The sequence below is a fragment of the Ranitomeya variabilis genome, chromosome 5 (assembly GCF_051348905.1).
Source record: "Ranitomeya variabilis isolate aRanVar5 chromosome 5, aRanVar5.hap1, whole genome shotgun sequence".
Taxonomy (NCBI): Eukaryota; Metazoa; Chordata; class Amphibia; order Anura; family Dendrobatidae; genus Ranitomeya; species Ranitomeya variabilis.
This window is the reverse complement of record NC_135236.1, coordinates 687310789-687334294: the sequence shown is the minus strand read 5'-3', so window position 1 is coordinate 687334294 and position 23506 is coordinate 687310789. Positions and strand designations below refer to the sequence as shown.

At 50.6% G+C, this 23506-nt stretch overlaps 1 protein-coding gene across 1 annotated transcript in view; it reads left to right on the top strand.

Moving 5' to 3' along the window:
- The window catches only part of SLCO1C1 (solute carrier organic anion transporter family member 1C1), a 124029-nt gene that overhangs the window by 24007 nt on the left and 76516 nt on the right, over positions 1–23506 (top strand). The window contains exons 6-8 of the mRNA XM_077267237.1: positions 3761–3907; positions 5425–5523; positions 14958–15200. Coding sequence (XP_077123352.1) covers positions 3761–3907; positions 5425–5523; positions 14958–15200 — 489 coding nt within the window. The remainder of the gene's footprint in view (positions 1–3760; positions 3908–5424; positions 5524–14957; positions 15201–23506) is intronic.

Sequence of the window (23506 nt, the reverse complement as noted above, 5' to 3'; positions counted from 1 at the left end):
CAGCTGCAGCTTCTGTCTGTGAAGTTACATACTGTGGGGGAAGATGGGGATGCAGCTGCAGCTTCTATGTCTGTGGGGTTATGTACTGTGAGGGGGAGGAAAGGGATGCAGCTGCAGCTTTTATGTCTGTGGGGTTACATACTGTGTGGGGGAGGATGGGGATGTAGCTGCAGCTTCTATGTCTGTGGGGTTACATACTGTGAGGGGGTGGAGGGGGATGCAGCTGCAGCTTCTATGTCCATGAAGTTACATACTGTGAGGGGGAGGAAAGGGATGCAGCTGCAGCTTCTGTCTGTGAAGTTACATACTGTGGGGGAAGATGGGGATGCATCTGCAGCTTCTATGTCTGTGGGGTTATGTACTGTGAGGGGGAGGAAAGGGATGCAGCTGCAGCTTTTATGTCTGTGGGGTTACATACTGTGTGGGGGAGGAAGGGGATGCAGCTGCAGCTTCTATGTCTGTGGGGTTACATACTGTGAGGGGGTGGAGGGGGATGCAGCTGCAGCTTCTATGTCCGTGAAGTTACATACTGTGAGGGGGAGGAAGGGGATGCAGCTGCAGATTTTATGTCTGTGGGGTTACATACTGTGAGGGGGAAGAGGGGGATGCAGCTGCAGCTTCTATGTCCGTGAAGTTACATACTGTGAGGGGGAGGAAGGGGATGCAGCTGCAGATTTTATGTCTGTGGGGTTACATACTGTGAGGGGGAGGATGGGGATGTAGCTGCAGCTTCTATGTCTGTGGGGTTACATACTGTGAGGGGGAGGATGGGGATGTAGCTGCAGCTTCTATGTCTGTGGGGTTACATACTGTGAGGGGGTGGAGGGGGATGCAGCTGCAGCTTCTATGTCCGTGAAGTTACATACTGTGAGGGGGAGGAAAGGGATGCAGCTGCAGCTTCTGTCTGTGAAGTTACATACTGTGGGGGAAGATGGGGATGCATCTGCAGCTTCTATGTCTGTGGGGTTATGTACTGTGAGGGGGAGGAAAGGGATGCAGCTGCAGCTTTTATGTCTGTGGGGTTACATACTGTGTGGGGGAGGAAGGGGATGCAGCTGCAGCTTCTATGTCTGTGGGGTTACATACTGTGAGGGGGAAGAGGGGGATACAGCTGCAACTTCTATGTCTGTGGGGTTACATACTGTGAGGGGGAGGAGGGGGATGTAGCTGCAGCTTCTATGTCTGTGGGGTTACATACTGTGAGGGGGAGGATGGGGATGTAGCTGCAGCTTCTATGTCTGTGGGGTTACATACTGTGAGGGGGTGGAGGGGGATGCAGCTGCAGCTTCTATGTCCATGAAGTTACATACTGTGAGGGGGAGGAAAGGGATGCAGCTGCAGCTTCTGTCTGTGAAGTTACATACTGTGGGGGAAGATGGGGATGCATCTGCAGCTTCTATGTCTGTGGGGTTATGTACTGTGAGGGGGAGGAAAGGGATGCAGCTGCAGCTTTTATGTCTGTGGGGTTACATACTGTGTGGGGGAGGAAGGGGATGCAGCTGCAGCTTCTATGTCTGTGGGGTTACATACTGTGAGGGGGAAGAGGGGGATGCAGCTGCAACTTCTATGTCTGTGGGGTTACATACTGTGAGGGGGAGGAGGGGGATGTAGCTGCAGCTTCTATGTCTGTGGGGTTACATACTGTGAGGGGGAAGAGGGGGATGCAGCTACAGCTTCTATGTCTGTGGGGTTACATACTGTGAGAGGGTGGAGGGGGTGCAGCTGCAGCTTCTATGTCTGTGGGATTACATACTGTGAGGGGGTGGAGGGGGTGCAGCTGCATCTTTTTCTGTGGGGTTACATACTGTGAGGGGGAGGAAGGGGATGCAGCTGCAGCTTCAATGTCTGTGGGGTTACATACTGTGAGGGGGTGGAGGGGGATGCAGCTGCATCATTTTCTGTGGGGTTACATACTGTGAGGGGGAGGAAGGGGATGCAGCTGCAGCTTCTATGTTTGTGATGTTACATACTGTGTGGGGGAGGAAGGGGATGCAGCTGCAGCTTTTATGTCTGTGGGGTTACATACTGTGAGGGGGAGGATGGGGATGTAGCTGCAGCTTCTATGTCTGTGGGGTTACATACAGTGAGGGGGAGGATGGGGATACTGCTGCAGCTTCTATGTCTGTGAGGTTACATACTGTGAGGGGAAAGGGGATGCAGCTGCAGCTTCTGTCTGTGAAGTTACATACTGTGAGGGGGAGGAAGGGGATGCAGCTGCAGCTTTTATGTCTGTGGGGTTACATACTGTGATGGGGAAGATGGGGATGTAGCTGCAGCTTCTATGTCTGTGGGGTTACATACTGTGAGGGGGTGCAGCTGCATCTTTTTCTGTGGGGTTACATACTGTGAGGGGGAGGAAGGGGATGCAGCTGCAGCTTCTATGTCTGTGAAGTTACATACTGTGTGGGGGAGGAAGGGGATGCAGCTGCAGCTTCTATGTCTGTGGGGTTACATACTGTGAGGGGGAAGAGGGGGATGCAGCTGCAGCTTCTATGTCTGTGGGGTTACATACTGTGAGGGGGTGGAGGGGGAAGCAGCTGCATCTTTTTCTGTGGGGTTACATACTGTGAGGGGGAGGAAGGGGATGCAGCTGCAGCTTTTATGTCTGTGGGGTTACATACTGTGAGGGGGAGAATGGGGATGTAGCTGCATCTTCTATGTCTGTGGGGTTACATACTGTGTGGGGGAGGAAGGGGGTGCAGCTGCAGCTTTTAGGTCTGTGAAGTTACATACAGTGAAGGGGAGGATGGGGATGTAGCTGCAGCTTCTATGTCTGTGGGGTTACATACTGTGAGGGGGAGGAGGGGGGTGCAGCTGCAGCTTCTATGTCTGTGGGGTTACAACTGTGAGGGGGTGGAGGGGGATGCAGCTGCAGCTTCTCAGTCTGTAGGGTTATATACTGTGATGGGGAGGGGATGCATCTGCAGCTTATATGTCTGTGAGGCTACATACTGTGAGGGGGAGGATGGGGATGTAGCTGCACCTTCTCTGTCTGTGGGGTTATGTACTGTGAGGGGGAGGTGGGGATGCAGCTGCAGCTTCTCTGTCTGTGGGTTACATACTGTGAGGGGGAAGAGGGGGATGCAGCTGCAGTTCCGGTGTCTGTGGGGTTACATACTGTGAGGGGGAAAAGGGGGATGCAGCTGCAGCTTCTATGTCTGTGGGGTTACATACTGTGAGGGGGAGGATGGGGATGTAGCTGCATCTTCTATGTCTGTGGGGTTACATACTGTGAGGGGGAAGATGGGGATGCAGCTGAAGCTTCTATGTCTGTGGGGTTACAACTGTGAGGGGGTGGAGGGGGATGCAGCTGCAGCTTCTCAGTTTGTAGGGTTATATACTGTGATGGGGAGGAGGGGATGCATCTGCAGTTTATATGTCTGTGAGGCTACATACTGTGAGGGGGAGGATGGGGATGTAGCTGCACCTTCTCTGTCTGTGGGGTTATGTACTGTGAGGGGGAAGAGGGGGATGCAGCTGCAGTTCCTGTGTCTGTGGGGTTACATTCTGTGAGGGGGAAAAGGGGGATGCAGCTGCAGCTTCTATGTCTGTGGGGTTACATACTGTGAGTGGGTGGGGGATGCATCTGTAAGACTGGTGGAGGAGACATACATCTGATTGGCTTAGCGGACATGACATCACAGCAGATTAACCGCCCAATTAGAAGTGGCAAATCTGGAGGACCCCGGCATTTTCATACGTAGTGGGGGGATCGCTCACCATCATCCAGTGCAGCCCTCACGGTGTCATCACTCCTCAGGGTGTCAGAGGAATTTTGAGAATTCCCTTTGGATCTTCATCTTGTTCGGGAATCTGCTCCGCGGAGTCGGTGAAGCTCCGATCCAACCGCTGGGGATCTCGTATATCGACGACTACGCATCCGAGGACAACGCCGCATTCTACATCGGTAATAATCACCACTGCCCTCCGCACACTTATCCTCCAGTCACCTCCAGAGCTGCACTCACTATCCTGCTGTTACATCGTGTCTTATGCTCCAGTCACCTCCAGAGCTGCACTCACTATTCTGCTGTTACATCGTGTCTTACCCTCCAGAGCTGCACTCACTCTTCTGCTGTTACATCGTGTCTTATCCTCCAGAGCTGCACTCACTCTTCTGCTGTTACATCGTGTCTCATCCTCCAGAGCTGCACTCACTCTTCTGCTGTTACATCGTGTCTCATCCTCCAGAACTGCACTCACTCTTCTGCTGTTACATCGTGTCTTATCCTCCAGAGCTGCACTCACTCTTCTGCTGTTACATCGTGTCTTATCCTCCAGAGCTGCACTCACTCTTCTGCTGTTACATCGTGTCTTATCCTCCAGAGCTGCACTCACTCTTCTGCTGTTACATCATGTCTTATGCTCCAGAGCTGCACTCACTCTTCTGCTGTTACATCGTGTCTCATCCTCCAGTCACCTCCAGAGCTGCACTCACTATTCTGCTGTTACATCGTGTCTTATCCTCCAGTCACCTCCAGAGCTGCACTCACTCTTCTGCTGTTACATTGTGTCTTAACCTCCAGAGCTGCACTCACTCTTCTGCTGTTACATCGTGTCTTATCCTCCAGAGCTGCACTCACTCTTCTGCTGTTACATTGTGTCTTATCCTCCAGAGCTGCACTCACTCTTCTGCTGTTACATCGTTTCTCATCCTCCAGAGCTGCGCTCACTCTTCTGCTGTTACATCGTGTCTCATCCTCCAGAGCTGCACTCACTCTTCTGCTGTTACATCGTGTCTTATCCTCCAGAGCTGCACTCACTCTTCTGCTGTTACATCGTGTCTTATCCTCCAGAGCTGCACTCACTCTTCTGCTGTTACATCGTGTCTTATCCTCCAGAGCTGCACTCACTCTTCTGCTGTTACATTGTGTCTTATCCTCCAGAGCTGCACTCACTCTTCTGCTGTTACATCGTTTCTCATCCTCCAGAGCTGCGCTCACTCTTCTGCTGTTACATCGTGTCTCATCCTCCAGAGCTGCACTCACTCTTCTGCTGTTACATCGTGTCTTATCCTCCAGAGCTGCACTCACTCTTCTGCTGTTACATCGTGTCTTATCCTCCAGAGCTGCACTCACTCTTCTGCTGTTACATCGTGTCTTATCCTCCAGAGCTGCACTCACTCTTCTGCTGTTACATCGTGTCTTATCCTCCAGAGCTGCACTCACTCTTCTGCTGTTACATCGTGTCTTATCCTCCAGAGCTGCACTCACTCTTCTGCTGTTACATCGTGTCTCATCCTCCAGAGCTGCACTCACTCTTCTGCTGTTACATCGTGTCTTATCCTCCAGAGCTGCACTCACTATTCTGCTGTTACATCGTGTCTTATCCTCCAGTCACCTCCAGAGCTGCACTCACTCTTCTGCTGTTACATCGTGTCTCATCCTCCAGAGCTGCACTCACTCTGCTCATGCTGTCTTGCAGGTTGCATCCAGACGGCAGCGGTCATCGGCCCCATATTTGGGTTTCTTCTGGGGTCACTTTGCGCCTCCCTGTTCGTTGATCTGGGAGCGGTGGATTTGGGTGAGTCTTCCGCCCCTCCGCTTCTCCTTTATTCCCGGTCAGGTCTTCCAATTGCTGCAGTCCCATGTAATTGATGCTTCGTGCTTTTATCTCGGTTCTGACACAACCCGATCTCCATTTTCTTTTTGTGACTGGAAGCCTCTAGAGGCTGAAAAGCGGCACAACTATAATACTACACACAGCTGCGGGTTTGCTACACTGTGTCAGTGCAGAGCTACAAATAGCCGCAGCCCAGATATTTGGATTTTAGGTAATCTGCACTGATACATTGTAACAAATCCTCAGCTGTGAGAGGTATTAAGGTAAAGGTGAGATGGTTTTAGTTGCAGCTTTTCATAAAAACCTCTACAAACGGTGGTGTAAATATATCACCGACTCTTGTGGATATAATACCCCTTGTATATACAGCGCCTTGAGAAAGTCTTCACACCCCGTGAACTTTTCCACATTTTTTTCAAGTTACATACACAAAGTTCCATGTTTGTTATTGGAGTTTTCAGTGACACAAAGTAACAAGTATTAGTGACGAGTTAAGGAATTGATACGGGGTGTACTAATTATTGTACAGATGTAAATCTGAATATTGTGCATTAGTATTCAGCCCCCTGTAGTCTGATGCTCCTAAATAACATCCTGAGTGACCGATTGCCCCCTGAAGTCACATCGTTAGTACACTGCCTCCCCCTGGGTGTGATTCCTCCTCAGTATAATGACAGCTGTTCTGTGAAGGCCTCAGAGGTTTGTGTGAGAACATCAGGGATCATGGAAACCAAGGAGCCCACCAGACAGGTCAGGGATAAAGTGGGGGAGAGGAGGAAAGCAGGGTTAGGTTATAGAAAATAGCCCAAGCTCTGAACATCTCACGGAGCATCAATCCATCATCCAAACATGGAGGGAGTATGACCCAACTGCAAACCTACCAAGACATGGCCGTCCACCTAACCTGACATCCCAAGGAAGGAGAGAATTAATGAGGGAAGCAGCCGAGATGCCTATGGTCACTGGAGGAGCCGCAGATCCACAGGGGGAGAATCTGTCCACAGGAGAACTACTAGTCGTGTACTTCACTGGTCATCCTGATATCGAGCACAGAAACATGCACTATGAATTGTAATCAGGGCAGTGGGGAGAAGACCTGACAATCTTTTCCTCCCATTTGTCCTTCCCACTGTGATGCGGCCCCCCGTCATGCAGCTCCCTCCTGTCATGTGGCCTCCTCCTGTGATGCTTCCCCTCCTGTGATGCAGACTCTTTCCTGTGATGTGGACCCCCTTCTGTGATGCTTCTCCTGTGATGCGGCTCCTCCTGTGATGCGTCTCCTCCTGGGATGTGGCCCCTCCTGGGATGCGGACCCCCTCCTGTGATGCGGACTGCCTCCTGGGATGCGGACCCCCTCCTGTGATGCGGACCCCCTCCTGTGATGCGTCTCCTCCTGTGATGTGGCCCCTCCTGGGATGCGGACCCCCTCCTGTGATGCGGACTCCCTCCTGTGATGCGGACTCCCTCCTGTGATGCGGACTCCCTCCTGTGATGCGGACCCCGCTCCTGTGATGCGGACCCCCTCCTGTGATGTGATGCGGACTCCCTCCTGTGATGCGGCTCCTCCTGTGATGTGGCTTCTCCTGTGATGTGGCCCCTCCTGTGATGCGGACCCCCTCCTGTGATGCGGACTCCCTCCTGTGATGCAGACCCCCTCCTGTGATGCGGACTCCCTCCTGTGATGCGGACCCCCTCCTGTGATGCGGACCCCCTCCTGTGATGCGTCTCCTCCTGTGATGTGGCCCCTCCTGTGATGCGGACCCCCTCCTGTGATGCGGACTCCCTCCTGTGATGCGGACTCCCTCCTGTGATGCGGACGCCGCTCCTGTGATGCGGACGCCGCTCCTGTGATGCGGACTCCCTCCTGTGATGCGGACTCTCTCCTGTTATGCGGACTCCCTCCTGTGATGCGGACCCCGCTCCTGTGATGCGGACTCCCTCCTGTGATGCGGACTCCCTCCTGTGATGCGGACCCCGCTCCTGTGATGCGGACTCCCTCCTGTGATGCGGACTCCCTCCTGTGATGCGGACTCCCTCCTGTGATGCGGACCCCCTCCTGTGATGCGGACCCCCTCCTGTGATGCGGACCCCCTCCTGGGATGCGGACTCCCTCCTGGGATGCGGACCCCCTCCTGTGATGCGGACTCCCTCCTGTGATGCGGACTCCCTCCTGTGATGCAGACTCCCTCCTGTGATGCGGACTCCCTCCTGTGATGCGGACTCCCTCCTGTGATGCGGACCCCGCTCCTGTGATGCGGACCCCCTCCTGTGATGTGATGCGGACTCCCTCCTGTGATGCGGCTCCTCCTGTGATGTGGCTTCTCCTGTGATGTGGACCCCGCTCCTGTGATGCGGACTCCCTCCTGTGATGCGGACCCCGCTCCTGTGATGCGGACTCCCTCCTGTGATGCGGACTCCCTCCTGTGATGCGGACTCCCTCCTGTGATGCGGACCCCGCTCCTGTGATGCGGACTCCCTCCTGTGATGCGGACTCCCTCCTGTGATGCGGACCCCCTCCTGGGATGCGGACCCCCTCCTGTGATGCGGACCCCCTCCTGGGATGCGGACTCCCTCCTGGGATGCGGACCCCCTCCTGTGATGCGGACTCCCTCCTGTGATGCGGACTCCCTCCTGTGATGCAGACCCCCTCCTGTGATGCGGACTCCCTCCTGGGATGCGGACCCCCTCCTGTGATGCGGACCCCCTCCTGTGATGCGTCTCCTCCTGTGATGTGGCCCCTCCTGTGATGCGGACCCCCTCCTGTGATGCGGACTCCCTCCTGTGATGCGGACTCCCTCCTGTGATGCGGACTCCCTCCTGTGATGCGGACGCCGCTCCTGTGATGCGGACGCCGCTCCTGTGATGCGGACTCCCTCCTGTGATGCGGACTCCCTCCTGTTATGCGGACTCCCTCCTGTGATGCGGACCCCGCTCCTGTGATGCGGACTCCCTCCTGTGATGCGGACTCCCTCCTGTGATGCGGACCCCGCTCCTGTGATGCGGACTCCCTCCTGTGATGCGGACTCCCTCCTGTGATGCGGACTCCCTCCTGTGATGCGGACCCCGCTCCTGTGATGCGGACTCCCTCCTGTGATGCGGACCCCCTCCTGTGATGCGGACCCCCTCCTGTGATGCGGACCCCCTCCTGGGATGCGGACTCCCTCCTGGGATGCGGACCCCCTCCTGTGATGCGGACTCCCTCCTGTGATGCGGACTCCCTCCTTTGATGCAGACTCCCTCCTGTGATGCGGACTCCCTCCTGTGATGCGGACTCCCTCCTGTGATGCGGACCCCGCTCCTGTGATGCGGACCCCCTCCTGTGATGTGATGCGGACTCCCTCCTGTGATGCGGCTCCTCCTGTGATGTGGCTTCTCCTGTGATGTGGACCCCGCTCCTGTGATGCGGACTCCTTCCTGTGATGCGGACTCCCTCCTGTGATGCGGACCCCGCTCCTGTGATGCGGACTCCCTCCTGTGATGCGGACTCCCTCCTGTGATGCGGACCCCGCTCCTGTGATGCGGACTCCCTCCTGTGATGCGGACTCCCTCCTGTGATGCGGACCCCCTCCTGTGATGCGGACCCCCTCCTGTGATGCGGACCCCCTCCTGTGATGCGGACCCCCTCCTGTGATGCGGACCCCCTCCTGGGATGCGGACTCCCTCCTGGGATGCGGACCCCCTCCTGTGATGCGGACCCCCTCCTGTGATGCGGACTCCCTCCTGTGATGCGGCTCCTCCTGTGATGCGGACTCCCTCCTGTGATGCGGACTCCCTCCTGTGATGCGGACTCCCTCCTGTGATGCGGACCCCCTCCTGGGATGCGGACTCCCTCCTGGGATGCGGACTCCCTCCTGTGATGCGGACTCCCTCCTGTGATGCGGACCCCCTTCTGTGATGCGGACCCTCCTGTGATGTGCTCAGTATGAATAGGAAGCAGCAGCTTTATGTGCTGACACTTTTCTGTCCCTGTGTAATTAGGATCTTCCTGACTTCAGGGCCACATGGCCGATGTCCCAGACTGTGGGGCCACGTACTAGATATGAATATTGGTTAGTAGTGACAGGTGTAGGCTCTATAGATATGGAGACATATTTTTGGCATGGTGGCGCAGAGCCAAGTCCAGCCCATTCACTTGCGTCATGAACCGGGGTGTTTACTTGCCCCAGTTCTTCAGAGATTTATTTATAGCTCACTTCCCAGTTCCAGTTTGGAACTGGCAGCTCTCTGGCGCCCCCTTACACTCAGGTCAGACAAGGAACTGCACCTAGGATAATTAGTCGCCAGAAAGGCTGCCTGGTCGTGTACTGTCTATTGGGCACGCTGCCGTGAGGGTGATATAACTATTCCCAGCTGCAGCCGAGCAATACACTTATAAACCACTTTCCGTCACTGCCAGCTTCACAAGCTCAGTACGCTCCACTGCCAACAGCTCCTATTACTATGATTAATAGCTAACCTGATCAGGAGCAATGGCTTACGTTGGAGGACTTAATGTACATTTATAGCAATGAAAACGACAATAGTAAATATTATAGCTTTCACTCTAAAAGATTAGGCAGTGTTTACAAAAAGTATATAAAACTATATTACGAGATGAGACAATTATAGTATGTACAGACAATTACAATATAATAGGGATTAAAGGTGAAAAAACACAGTCGTCTCAGACAATGCCAGGCCATGTGGTGGGGGGGAAGGGTGACACATCCCAATGCAACAGAGCAGATTGTAGAGCTTCTGTTAGCTGACTTCCTGGGCAAAAGACTCCCTCCCATCTCAACTGGTCAATGTTATACCCTGTGCTTCATGACCTCACAGAGTGTGTGGAGCTATGACATGCAATCCCTTCTGGAAATTATGAAAAACATTACATCGGCCATAACTCAGTGTGGGAAACTCTTAGAAGGACGCCCAAACTATCATTCTCCCGAGCATGAGATTGCCGTTCCTTTAAGTCCAACCATGACTTGGCTATGAGACTCGGGTAAGCAGTAATGTGTTTCTCAGGTTCTGCTAGGCACTGAGCTATGAAAACGCACGGGAGGGTAGCTCTACCGATGCAGGTGCCAAAAATGTAAATTTCACACCTATATCAATAATCGGTGCCATTATATGTAAGTTTGCAAGAACCAAGAAAACGTGCTTTTAAGGAACCACCTTTAACCAGTTTTCTCAAGTTGCTCTGTGGCACACTGGGGTCTCAGGTTACAGAGCTGTATAGCAGGGGACAAGAAGAAGTGGACTCTCACACACATTCTAGAGGTAGGGGGGATGAGTGGTTTAGTTTTACACAGGCAGACTGAGGGGCCATGCAGCTGTGTGTTTAGATCAGCAAACCTAATGGGGGGAGGAAAGTGTATGTGCTGAGCTGGCATCTCATTTGCGAACCCAAAGGATGTAGCAGAGCTCAGTATGAGTCACGGCACATTGAAGCTTACGTCATATTTCATGACAACTTGCATTGCTCTGCGGTCTGCACATTAGCCCAGAATTAATATCAGCCGGGTGATAACGTTGTATATGTCATGTCTGTTATAGAAAGCTAAAATCATGATAGAAATATGGAGTTAATATCTCCCGCCTGGGACCTCCAGGGGGGCAGATATCCATAACACTGGGGATCTCAGAATTTTTGGCACCTGAGCCCACATCTCATTTACCGGCCCCCATCTGAGGTCACCGGGGGAGGTCGGTGGGAGCGGCTGGTACCTGGTAAAAGCTGGTTCTGGCCTGGACCCTATGATCAGTGCTGGGAGATACAGCTGCTGTAAGGACTTTCCTAATTGGAGCGCCCCCCTCCTGCGCCATTCCTGTGACATCAGGTCTAGTACCTTTCTTGTATTTCTCCCTGTTATTTAATATGCAAATTTCCTCTTCAGAAAAAAGAGGACTTGAACTCTATAGCACCACCTATTGGAAGTAGCGATCCTACAAGGCACAATCAACCCTTTAACGAGTCGAGCAATATGACTTAGCTTAAGAGCCAAATCTCAATTTACAGACACGGTGTTTCAGGCTGTTGGCCCTCGTCAGTGCAAAGCATGAGAACTGATTTGGCTAGATGAGAGGCTCTGGACTGGGGTCTAAGGGGTAAGGTTTCTCTTTGTGGAGAGTGACATACCAGCTGGCTTGTCAAGGTAGGGAGGCTTAATCGCCGTGCAATGCCCCTCTGGGAAATTTAATATGCAAATTGTCTCTTCAGAGAAAAAGAGGACTTGAACTCTATAGCGCCACCTGATGGAAATAAGTCCCTGTTATTTATGCGCCTGTACACACTGTGTTGCATCGTCCCCTCTGTAACGTCTCTTGTGTATTTATCAGCACAGCTGAATTGTGGGATTAATGATAGAAATGTAACAGCTTAATTCCTCTTACTCTATAAACCGCACCCTGAAGCCTCGTTAGGCTCCACGTTGCCAGTAACAGGCGGTGACTGGCAGTGACTGTACCGGAGTATATATATATACCCGTGTGCTGGGATTGGAGGTGTATATACTATACGGTCACTGGGCACCACTCAATAACCTGAGAGCAGCCACGGCCCCGTCTATCAATCCTCAGCCAAGCATGTGACTGTACTGATGATTGGTGGCAGTGGTGACTGTACCGGAGTATATACAGTGCCTTGCGAAAGTATTCGGCCCCCTGGAACTTTTCAACCTTTTCCCACATATCATGCTTCAAACACAAAAATACCAAATGTAAATTTTTGGTGAAGAATCAACAAGTGGAACACAATTGTGAAGTTGAACGAAATTTATTGGTTATTTTACATTTTTGTGGAAATTCAAAAACTGAAAAGTGGGGCGTGCAATATTATTCGGCCCCTTTACTTTCAGTGCAGAAGTTCATTGTGGATCTCTGAGTGATCCAATGTTGTCCTAAATGCCTAATGATGATAAATATAATCCACCTGTGTGTAATCAAGTCTCCGTATAAAGGCACCTGCTCTGTGATAGTCTCAGGGTTCTGTGTGAAGCACAGAGAGCATCATGAAGACCAAGGAACACAACAGGCAGGTCCGTGATACTGTTGTGGAGAAGTTTAAAGCCGGATTTGGATACAAAATGATTTCCAAAACTTTAAACATCCCAAGGAGCACTGTGCAAGGATCATATTGAAATGGAAGGAGCATCATACCACTGCAAATCTACCAAGACCCGGCCGTCCCTCTAAACTATCATCTCAAACAAGGAGAAGACTGATCAGAGATGCAGCCAAGAGGCCCATGATCACTCTGGAGGAACTGCAGAGATCTACAGCTGAGGTGGAACAGTCTGTCCATAGGACAACAATTAGTCGTACACTGCACAAATCTGGCCTTTATGGAAGAGTGGCAAGAAGAAAGCCATTTCTCAAAGATATCCATAAACAACAAGCCACCTGGGAGACACCAAACATGTGGAAGAAGGTGCTCTGGTCAGATGAAACCAAAAATCAAACATTTTGGCAACAATGCCAAACGATATGTTTGGCGTAAAGGCAACACAGCTCATCACCCTGAACACACCATCCCCACTGTCAAACATGGTGGTGGCAGCATCATGGTTTGGGCCTCCTTTTCTTCAGCAGGGACAGGGAAGATGGTTAAAATTGATGGGAAGATGGATGGAGCCAAATACAGGACCATTCTTGAAGAAAACCTGTTGGAGTCTGCAAAAGACCTGAGACTGGGACAGAGATTTGTCTTCCAACAAGACAATGATCCCAAACATAAAGCAAAATCTACAATGGAATGGTTCACAAATAAACGTATCCAGGTGTTAGAATGGCCAAGTCACAGTCCAGACCTCAATCCAATGGAGAATCTGTGGAAAGAGCTGAAAACTGCTGATCACAAACGATCTCCATCAAACCTCACTGATCTCGAGCTGTTTGCCAAGGAAGAATGGGCAAGAATTTCAGTCTCTCGATGTACAAAACTGATAGAGACAGACCCCAAGAGACTTGTAATCGCAGCAAAAGGGGCGCAACAAAGTATTAAGTTACAGGGGACGAATAATATTGCATGCCCCACTTTTCAGTTATTGAATTTCCACAAAAATGTAAAATAACCAATAAATTTCGCTCAACTTCACAATTGTGTTCCACTTGTTGATTCTTCACCAAAAATTTACATTTGGTATCTTTATGTTTGAAGCCTGATATGTGGGAAAAGGCTGAAAAGTTCCAGGGGGCCGAATACTTTCGCAAGGCACTGTACATGCCCATGTGCTGGGATCGGAGGTGTGTATACTATACGGTCACTGGGCAGCGCACAATAATAGTAATAGCAGCAGCCATAGCCTCGTCCATCACTCATCAATCAATTGTGTGATGACAGCTGGTGGCAGTGGTGCGATCTCTTTGTGAACTGTGTCAGCGGTGAGATCTTTGTGATCTCCTTTGCATACACAAATCTGTCCTTTATGGAAGACGAGCAAGAAGAAAGACATTGTGGAAGCCACAAGAAGTCCCATTTAGGGGACAGAACGAATATGTGGGGGAAGGGGCTCTGCTCAGAGGAGGCCAAAGGAGAACATTTGGGATAAATACAAAGTGCTATGGGTGGAGGAAAACTAACACTGCACATCACCCTGAAAACACCATCCCCACCGTCACACATGGTGGTGGCAGCATCATGCTGTGGGGAGGCTTTTCTTCAGCAGTGGCAGGGAAGCTGGTCAGAGGTGATGGGTCGATAGATGTAGCTAAATACAGGACAATCATGGAGGAAAACCTGGGAGAGACAGACCCCAAAAGGCTGCAGCAGTGATTGCAGAGAAAGGGGGTCCCATAAAGTACTTACTACAGGGGACTGAATACTAATGCACAGCACAATGTTCAGATTTATATTTGTACAATAATTAGTACACCCCGTATCATTTCCTTTACTCGTCAATAATAATTGTTACTTTGTGTCACTGAAAATCCCAATGAAATACATAGAACTTTGTGGTTGTAACATGAAAAAAAATGTGGAAAAGTTCACGGGGTGTGAAGACTTATTCAAGGAGCTGTATTCAGTATGTAACACCCCCTGAATATATAGTGGAACGATGCTCGTCATCAGCTGCTGCACTCACGTTACCATCCTAAGGTCTCTGCCATCCGTGTCACTATCTATGCAAAGCAAAGAGGCAGAAATAAATGTCATTACAGCTGCTTCGCTCTGCATAGGCAGTGCAGGGAGGACAACTACTGTTAGTGCATGGTGACAAGATGATACGATCCAGAGTCGCATAGATCACTTCAGAGTGTATGTGAAGGACGGAAGGATGAGACATTTTGAGCCCCCAAAGAATTTGGTGTCTGAGGTAGCCGACCTGGTGCTCCCCCAGAACCGCTGAGCCTCGGACGGCGGGGAGGAGAGAGGGACTGACATCTTGTCTTGGATCTGCCATGTCTCTGTCCAGGTGCAGTGACCATCACCCCTCAGGACCAGCAGTGGATCGGGGCCTGGTGGCTCGGTTACCTGATCGCCGGAGTCATCAGCGTCCTCGCCACCATCCCTTTCTGGTTTCTACCAAAGGAGCAGCCGAAATCTGAGCCCCGGAAGAACTCGAGCACCCCGTCCGAGCAGTCCAGGTTCATCCTGGAGGAGCTGAGAGACCAGAAGGTTCCCCAGGAGCCGGGGGAACTGCTGACCATGGCCAGAGGTAGAGGGGGCGCTAATACTTATCTAATGCTTCTCCTCCGCGCATAGCCATTCATTCATAGCCTTATACAACTCCTCTATAACGTTCAGGGAGATGTCCCACCACTGCCACCAATCATCAGGGACCGGCACTACTGATCACACCGCTGCCACCAATCATCAGGGACCGGCACTACTGATCACACCGCTGCCACCAATCATCAGGGACCGGCACTACTGATCACACCGCTGCCACCAATCATCAGGGACCGGCAATACTGATCACACCGCTGCCACCAATCATCAGGGACCGGCACTACTGATCACACCGCTGCCACCAATCATCAGGGACCGGCACTACTGATCACACCGCTGCCACCAATCATCAGGGACCGGAAATACTGATCACACTGCTGTCAATCATCAGGGACCGGCACTACTGATCACACCGCTGCCACCAATCATCAGGGACCGGCACTACTAATCACACCGCTGCCACCAATCATCAGGGACCGGCAATACTGATCACACTGCTGCCAATCATCAGGGACCGGCACTACTGATCACACCGCTGCCATCAATCGTTAGGGAGCAGCACTACTGATCACACCGCTGCCACCAATCATCAGGGACCGGCACTACTGATCACACCACTGCCACCAATCATCAGGGACCGGCACTACTGATCACACCGCTGCCACCAATCATCAGGGACCGGCAATACTGATCACACCGCTGCCACCAATCATCAGGGACCGGCACTACTGATCACACCGCTGCCACCAATCATCAGGGACCGGCACTACTGATCACACCGCTGCCACCAATCATCAGGGACCGGAAATACTGATCACACTGCTGTCAATCATCAGGGACCGGCACTACTGATCACACCGCTGCCACCAATCATCAGGGACCGGCACTACTGATCACACCGCTGCCACCAATCATCAGGGACCGGCAATACTGATCACACTGCTGCCAATCATCAGGGACCGGCACTACTGATCACACCGCTGCCATCAATCGTTAGGGAGCAGCACTACTGATCACACCGCTGCCACCAATCATCAGGGACCGGCACTACTGATCACACCGCTGCCACCAATCATCAGGGACCGGCACTACTGATCACACCGCTGCCACCAATCATCAGGGACCGGCAATACTGATCACACCGCTGCCACCAATCATCAGGGACCGGCACTACTGATCACACCGCTGCCACCAATCATCAGGGACCGGCACTACTGATCACACCGCTGCCACCAATCATCAGGGACCGGCACTACTGATCACACCGCTGCCACCAATCATCAGGGACCGGCAATACTGATCACACCGCTGCCACCAATCATCAGGGACCGGCAATACTGATCACACTGCTGCCAATCATCAGGGACCGGCACTACTGATCACACCGCTGCCATCAATCGTTAGGGAGCAGCACTACTGATCACAACGCTGCCACCAATCTATCAGGGATCGGCACTCCTGATCCCACTGCTGCCATCAATCATCAGTACAGTAACACACTTGTCTGATGATTGATTGACGGGGCCACGGCTGCTCTCACTGGTCACATTATTGTGTGCTGCACAGTGACCGTATAGTATATACACCTCCGATTCCAGCACATGGGTATATATATATATATATATATATATATATATACTCCGGTACAGTCACCGCTGCCACCAATCATCAGTACAGTCACACACTTGGCTGACGATTGATGGACGAGGCGGCAATCTGCTCTCAGCTTTTTGGGTGCTGCCCAGTGACTGTACAGTATATACACCTCCCATCCCAGCACACGAGTATATATATATATATATATATATATATATATATTATATATATATATATATATATATATATATATATATATATATATATATATATATATACACACATACACGTGTATATATATACCCCGGTACAGTCACCGCCAGTCTCCACAATAACCACAGAAAATCTAGCTGCCACCGATCGTTTATCACAGGCCCGTTGGACGCCTGTTACTGGTAACGTGGGGCCTCACGAGACTTCAGGGTGCGGTTTATAGAGTAAGAGGAGTGAAGCTGTTACATTTTGTATCATTAATCCCACAATTCGGCCGCGCTGATAAATACACGAGAGATATTACAGCGGGGACGACACAACACAGTGTGTACAGGTGCATAAATAACTGGGAGAAACACAAGAAAGGTACTAGACCTGATGTCACAGGAATGGCGCAGATCTGCAGGACGGGGGCGCTCTAATTAGAAAACGGCGCAGTCCTTACAGCAGCTGTATCTCCCATCACCGATCATAGGGTCTAGGCCAGAACCAACTTTTACCAGCCACTCCCACTGACCTGCCCCGGGGACCTCAGATGGGGGCCGGAAAATGAGATGGGGCTCAGGTGCCAAACGATGAGATCCCCAATGTTAAGGATATCTGCCCCCCTGGAGGTCCCAGTCGGGAGATATTAACTTCATATTTCTATCATGATTTTAAGTTCCTAGATGAGACATGACATATAAAACGTTATCACCCGGCCAATATTAATTCTGGGCTAATGTGCAGACCGCAGAGCAATGCAAGTGTTCTACACTCCGCACTGTGCCACCATGCCGAAAATATGTCTCCATATCTGTAGAGCCTACACCTGTCACTACTAACCAATATTCATATCTGAGACATCGGCCATGTGGCTCTGAATTCAGGAGGATCCTAATTTCATAGGGACAGAAAAGTGTCAGCACATAAAGCTGCTGCTTCCTATTCATACTGAGCACATCACAGGAGGGTCCGCATCACAGGAGGGGGTCTGCATCACAGGAGGGGGTCCACATCACAGGAGGGGATCGCATCACAGGAGGGGCCACATCACAGGAGGGTCTGCATGACAGGAGGGGGTCGCATCACAAGAGGGGGTCGCATCACAGGAGGAGCCGCATCAAAGGAGGGGGTCTGCATCACAGGAGGGGGTCCGCATCACAGGAGGGGATCGCATCACAGGAGGGGCCACATCACAGGAGGGAGTCCGCATGACAGGAGGGGCCGCATGACAGGAGGGGGTCGCATCACAGGAGGGGATCGCATTACAGGAGGGGGTCCGCATCACAGGAGGGAGGCCTCATAACATCACAGGACGGGCCACATCACAGGAGGAGGCCGCATCACAAGGACACTATCACAGAAGGGGGTCGCATCACAGGAAGGTCCGCGTCACAAGAGGGGGCCACATCACAAGAAGGGCTGCATTACAGTAGGGACCTCATCACAGGAGGTGGCCGCACCACGGAGGGGGCCGCAAAGACATGAGGGAGGCCACATCACAGGATGGGCCTCATCACAGAAGGGGTCCGCATCATAGAAGGGGCACATCACACGTGGAGGACATATTAAAGAAAGGCCCTAATAGGAGGGTGTTATGATCCGGTGACCTTGGAGCCGCATGAGACTTTCTCAGGAGTAGGTGGAACCTGTACTGACCGCAAACCCTAAACTGTCACCGCAACTAGAAGTAGCCATGGGGTGTACCTAACACATCCTAGACACCTCGACACAGCCGGAGGACTAAATACCCCTATAGATGGAAATGGGAATTCTATCTTGCCTCAGAGCAGAACCCCAAAGGATAGGCAGCCCCCAACAAATATTGACTGTGAGTATTAGAGGAAAGACACACGCAGGCAGAAATCAGGATTTAGCAAAAGAGGCCACGCTAGCTAAATAGGAAAGGATAGGACAGAATACTAAGCAGTCAGTATTAAAACCCTAAAAATATCCACAGCAGATAATACAAAAATTCCACCATCTAACTAAAGACATGGAATGTATATCTGCATCTTCTGAGAATCCAACTTGACTGAAATATCCAAACACAGTCTAAGCTGGACAAGAAAAAACATTGAATAGTACTGAATTGTAAAGCACACAGCATGTGTGCTGTAGAAACAAAACCAGACACTTATCTTTGCTGATTTGGCAGCAAGGCAGGAGGAACCAGACAGAGATGCAAAACCTCCAAGAACAATGGACAACTGGCAAGGGCTAATGAATCCTCCACACCTAAATATCCCAGTCAGAGCTGCAATCAGCAGGGACACCTGCCCAGGATTGCAACCCAGGGACAACTGCATTACTACCAACAACCACCGGAGGGAACCCAAGAGCAGAATTCACAACAGTACCCCCCCCTTGAAGAGGGGTCACCGAACCCTCACCAGAGCCCCCAGGCCGATCAGGACAAGCCAGATGAAATGCACGGACCAAATCAGCAGCATGGACATCAGAGGCAAAAACCCAAGAATTATCCTCCTGGCCATAACCCTTCCATTTAACAAGGTACTGAAGCCTCCGCCTCGAAAAGCGAGAATCCAAAATCTTCTCAACCACATACTCCAACTCCCCATCAACCAACACAGGGGCCGGAGGATCAACAGAGGGAACAACGGGCACCACATATTTCCGCAATAAAGATGTATGGAAAACATTATGGATAGCAAAAGAAGCCGGAAGGGCCAATCGAAAAGACACCGGATTAATAATCTCAGAAATCCTATAAGGACCAATAAAGCGAGGCTTCAACTTAGGGGAAGAAACCTTCATAGAAACATGACGGGAAGACAACCAGACCCGATCCCCAACCCAAAGCCGGGAACCAACACACCGACGACGGTTAGCAAAACGTTGAGCCTCCTCCTGAGACAATACCAAATTGTCCACCACATGAGCCCAAATCTGTTGCAACCTGTCAAGCACAGAATCCACACCAGGACAGTCAGACGGCTCAACCTGCCCCGAAGAAAAACGAGGATGAAAACGAAAATTACAAAAGAAGGGCGAAATCAAGGTAGCCGAACTAGCCCGATTATTAAGGGCAAACTCGGCCAATGGCAAGAAAGCCACCCAATCATCCTGATCAGCAGACACAAAGCATCTCAGATAAGTTTCTAAAGTCTGATTAGTTCGCTCGGTCTGGCCATTTGTCTGAGGATGAAATGCGGAAGAAAAAGACAAATCAATGCCCAGCTTAGCACAAAAGGCTCGCCAAAACCGAGAAACAAACTGGGACCCTCTGTCGGACACAATATTCTCCAGAATACCATGTAAACGAACCACATGCTGAAAAAACAACGGAACCAAATCAGAAGAGGAAGGCAATTTAGGCAAATGCACCAAATGGACCATCTTAGAGAACCGGTCAAAAACAACCCAGATGACAGACATCTTCTGGGAAACCGGAAGATCAGAAATAAAATCCATAGAAATATGCGTCCAGGGCCTTTCAGGGACCGGCAAAGGCAAAAGCAACCCACTAGCACGGGAACAACAAGGCTTGGCCCGCGCACAAGTCCCACAGGACTGCACAAAAGAACGCACATCACGTGACAAAGAAGGCCACCAAAAGGACCTACCAACCAAATCTCTGGTACCAAAAATACCAGGATGGCCAGCCAACACAGAACAATGAACCTCAGAAATCACTCTACTAGTCCATCTATCAGGAACAAACAGTTTCCCCACTGGACAGCGGTCAGGTTTGTCAGCCTGAAATTCCTGAAGAACCCGTCGTAAATCAGGGGAAATGGCAGGAAGGACCACCCCTTCTTTCAGAATGCCGACCGGTTCAAGGACTTCAGGAGAATCAGGCAAAAAACTCCTAGAGAGGGCATCAGCCTTAATATTCTTAGAACCCGGAAGATACGAGACCACGAAATCAAAACGGGAAAAAAACAAGGACCATCGAGCTTGTCTAGGATTCAGCCGCCTGGCAGACTCGAGGTAAATCAGATTTTTATGATCGGTCAAGACCACAATACGGTGCTTAGCTCCCTCGAGCCAATGTCGCCACTCCTCAAACGCCCACTTCATAGCCAACAACTCACGATTGCCGACATCATAATTGCGTTCAGCGGGCGAAAATTTATGGGAAAAGAAGGCACACGGTTTCATCAAGGAACCAACAGGATCCCTCTGAGACAAAACGGCCCCTGCCCCAATCTCAGAAGCGTCAACCTCAACCTGAAACGGAAGAGAAACATCTGGTTGACGCAACACCGGGGCAGAAGTAAATCGGCGTTTAAGCTCCTGAAAGGCAGAGACAGCCGCAGAGGACCAATTCGTCACATGAGCGCCTTTCTTCGTCAAATCGGTCAAGGGTTTAACCACACTGGAGAAGTTAGCAATGAAACGGCGATAAAAATTAGCAAAGCCCAAAAATTTCTAAAGGCTCTTCACGGATGTGGGCTGGATCCAATCATGAATGGCCTGAACCTTAACCGGATCCATCTCTATAGATGAGGGAGAAAAAATAAAGCCCAAAAAAGAAACCTTCTGCACTCCAAAGAGACACTTAGACCCCTTCACAAACAAAGCATTATCACGAAGGATCTGAAATACCATCCTGACCTGTTTCACATGAGACTCCCAATCATCGGAAAAAATTAAAATGTCATCCAAATATACAATCATGAATTTATCAAGATAAGTCCGGAAGATATCGTGCATGAAGGACTGAAAAACAGAAGGAGCATTAGAGAGCCCGAATGGCATCACAAGGAATTCAAAATGGCCTTCGGGCGTATTAAACGCAGTTTTCCATTCGTCACCCTACTTAATACGAACAAGATTATATGCCCCCCGAAGGTCAATCTTAGTAAACCCACTAGCCCCCTTAATCCTAGCAAACAAATCGGAAAGCAGAGGTAAAAGGTACTAAAACTTGACCGTGATCTTATTCAAGAGGCGATAATCAATACAGGGTCTCAAGGAGCCATCCTTCTTAGCAACAAAAAAAAACCTGCTCCCAACGGCGAAGAAGATGGCAGAATATGTCCTTTCTCCAAAGACTCCTTAATATAACTCCGCATAGCGGTATGTTCAGGCACAGACAGGTTGAAAAGTCGGCCCTTAGGAAACTTACAGCCTGGAATCAAGTCAATCGCACAATCACAGTCCCTATGCGGTGGAAGGGAACTGGACTTGGGCTCATCGAATACATCCTGAAAATCAGACAAAAACTCTGGAATTTCAGAAGTGGAAAAAGAGGAGATTGACATCACAGGAACATCATTATGAACCCCCTGACATCCCCAACTAGTCACAGACATAGACTTCCAATCCAACACAGGATTATGTGCCTGCAACCACGGAAAACCCAGCACGATAGCATCATGTAAATTATGCAACACCAGAAATCGACAATCTTCCTGATGGGCTGGCACCATGCACATGGTCACCTGTGTCCAGAACTGGGGCTTATTTTTAGCCAAAGGTGTAGCATCAATGCCCCTCAAAGGAATAGGGTTCTGCAAAGGCTGCAAGGGAAAACCGCAACGCCTGGCAAACTCAAAGTCCATTAATCAAGGCGGCGCCTGAATCCACAAACGCCATGACAGAAAATGATGATAATGAGCAGATCAAGGACCCAGATGATAAAAATTTAGGTTGTACAGTACTGATGGTAAATGAACTAGCGATCCTCTTTGTACGCCTAGGGCAGACTGAAATGACATGAGAAGCATCGCCACAATAAAAACACAACCTATTCTGACGTCTGAATCCTTGTTGTTCCGTTCTAGACAGAATCCTATCACACTGCATTGACTCAGGCATCTGCTCTAAGGACGACGCCACAGTGCGCACAGTTCTGCGCTCCCGCAAGCGCCGATCAATCTGAATGGCCAGAGACATAGAATCACTCAGACCGAAAGGCGTGGGAAACCCCACCATAACATCTTTAACGGATTCAGAAAGACCCTTTCTGAAGTTTGCCGCCAAAGCATCATCATTCCATTTAGTCAACACAGACCATTTTCTAAATTTCTGACAATACAATTCTGCCGCTTCTTGACCCTGAGACAGGACCAACAAGGTCTTCTCCGCTTGATCCACAGAATTTGGTTCATCATATAATAATCCTAAAGCCTGAAAAAAGGCATCTACATTAAGCAAGGCCGGATTCCCAGATTCCAGGGAAAATGCCCAATCCTGAGGAACACCACGCATCAGGGAGATGACAATTTTAACCTGCTGAATGGAATCACCAGAGGATCGAGGTCTCAGAGCAAAAAACAGTTTACAGTTGTTTTTAAAACTCAAAAATTTGGACCTGTCCCCAAAAAACAAATCAGGGGTAGGAATCTTAGGCTCTAAAACTGGAGTCTGAACAATATAATCAGAAATACCCTGTACCCTAGCAGCAAGCTGGTCTACACGAGAAGCTAATCCCTGAACATCCATGCTAGCACAAGTCTCCTCAGTCACCCAGAGGAAAAGAGGGAAGGAAAGACAAAACAGACTACAGAAAAAAAAAAAGGCTCAACACCT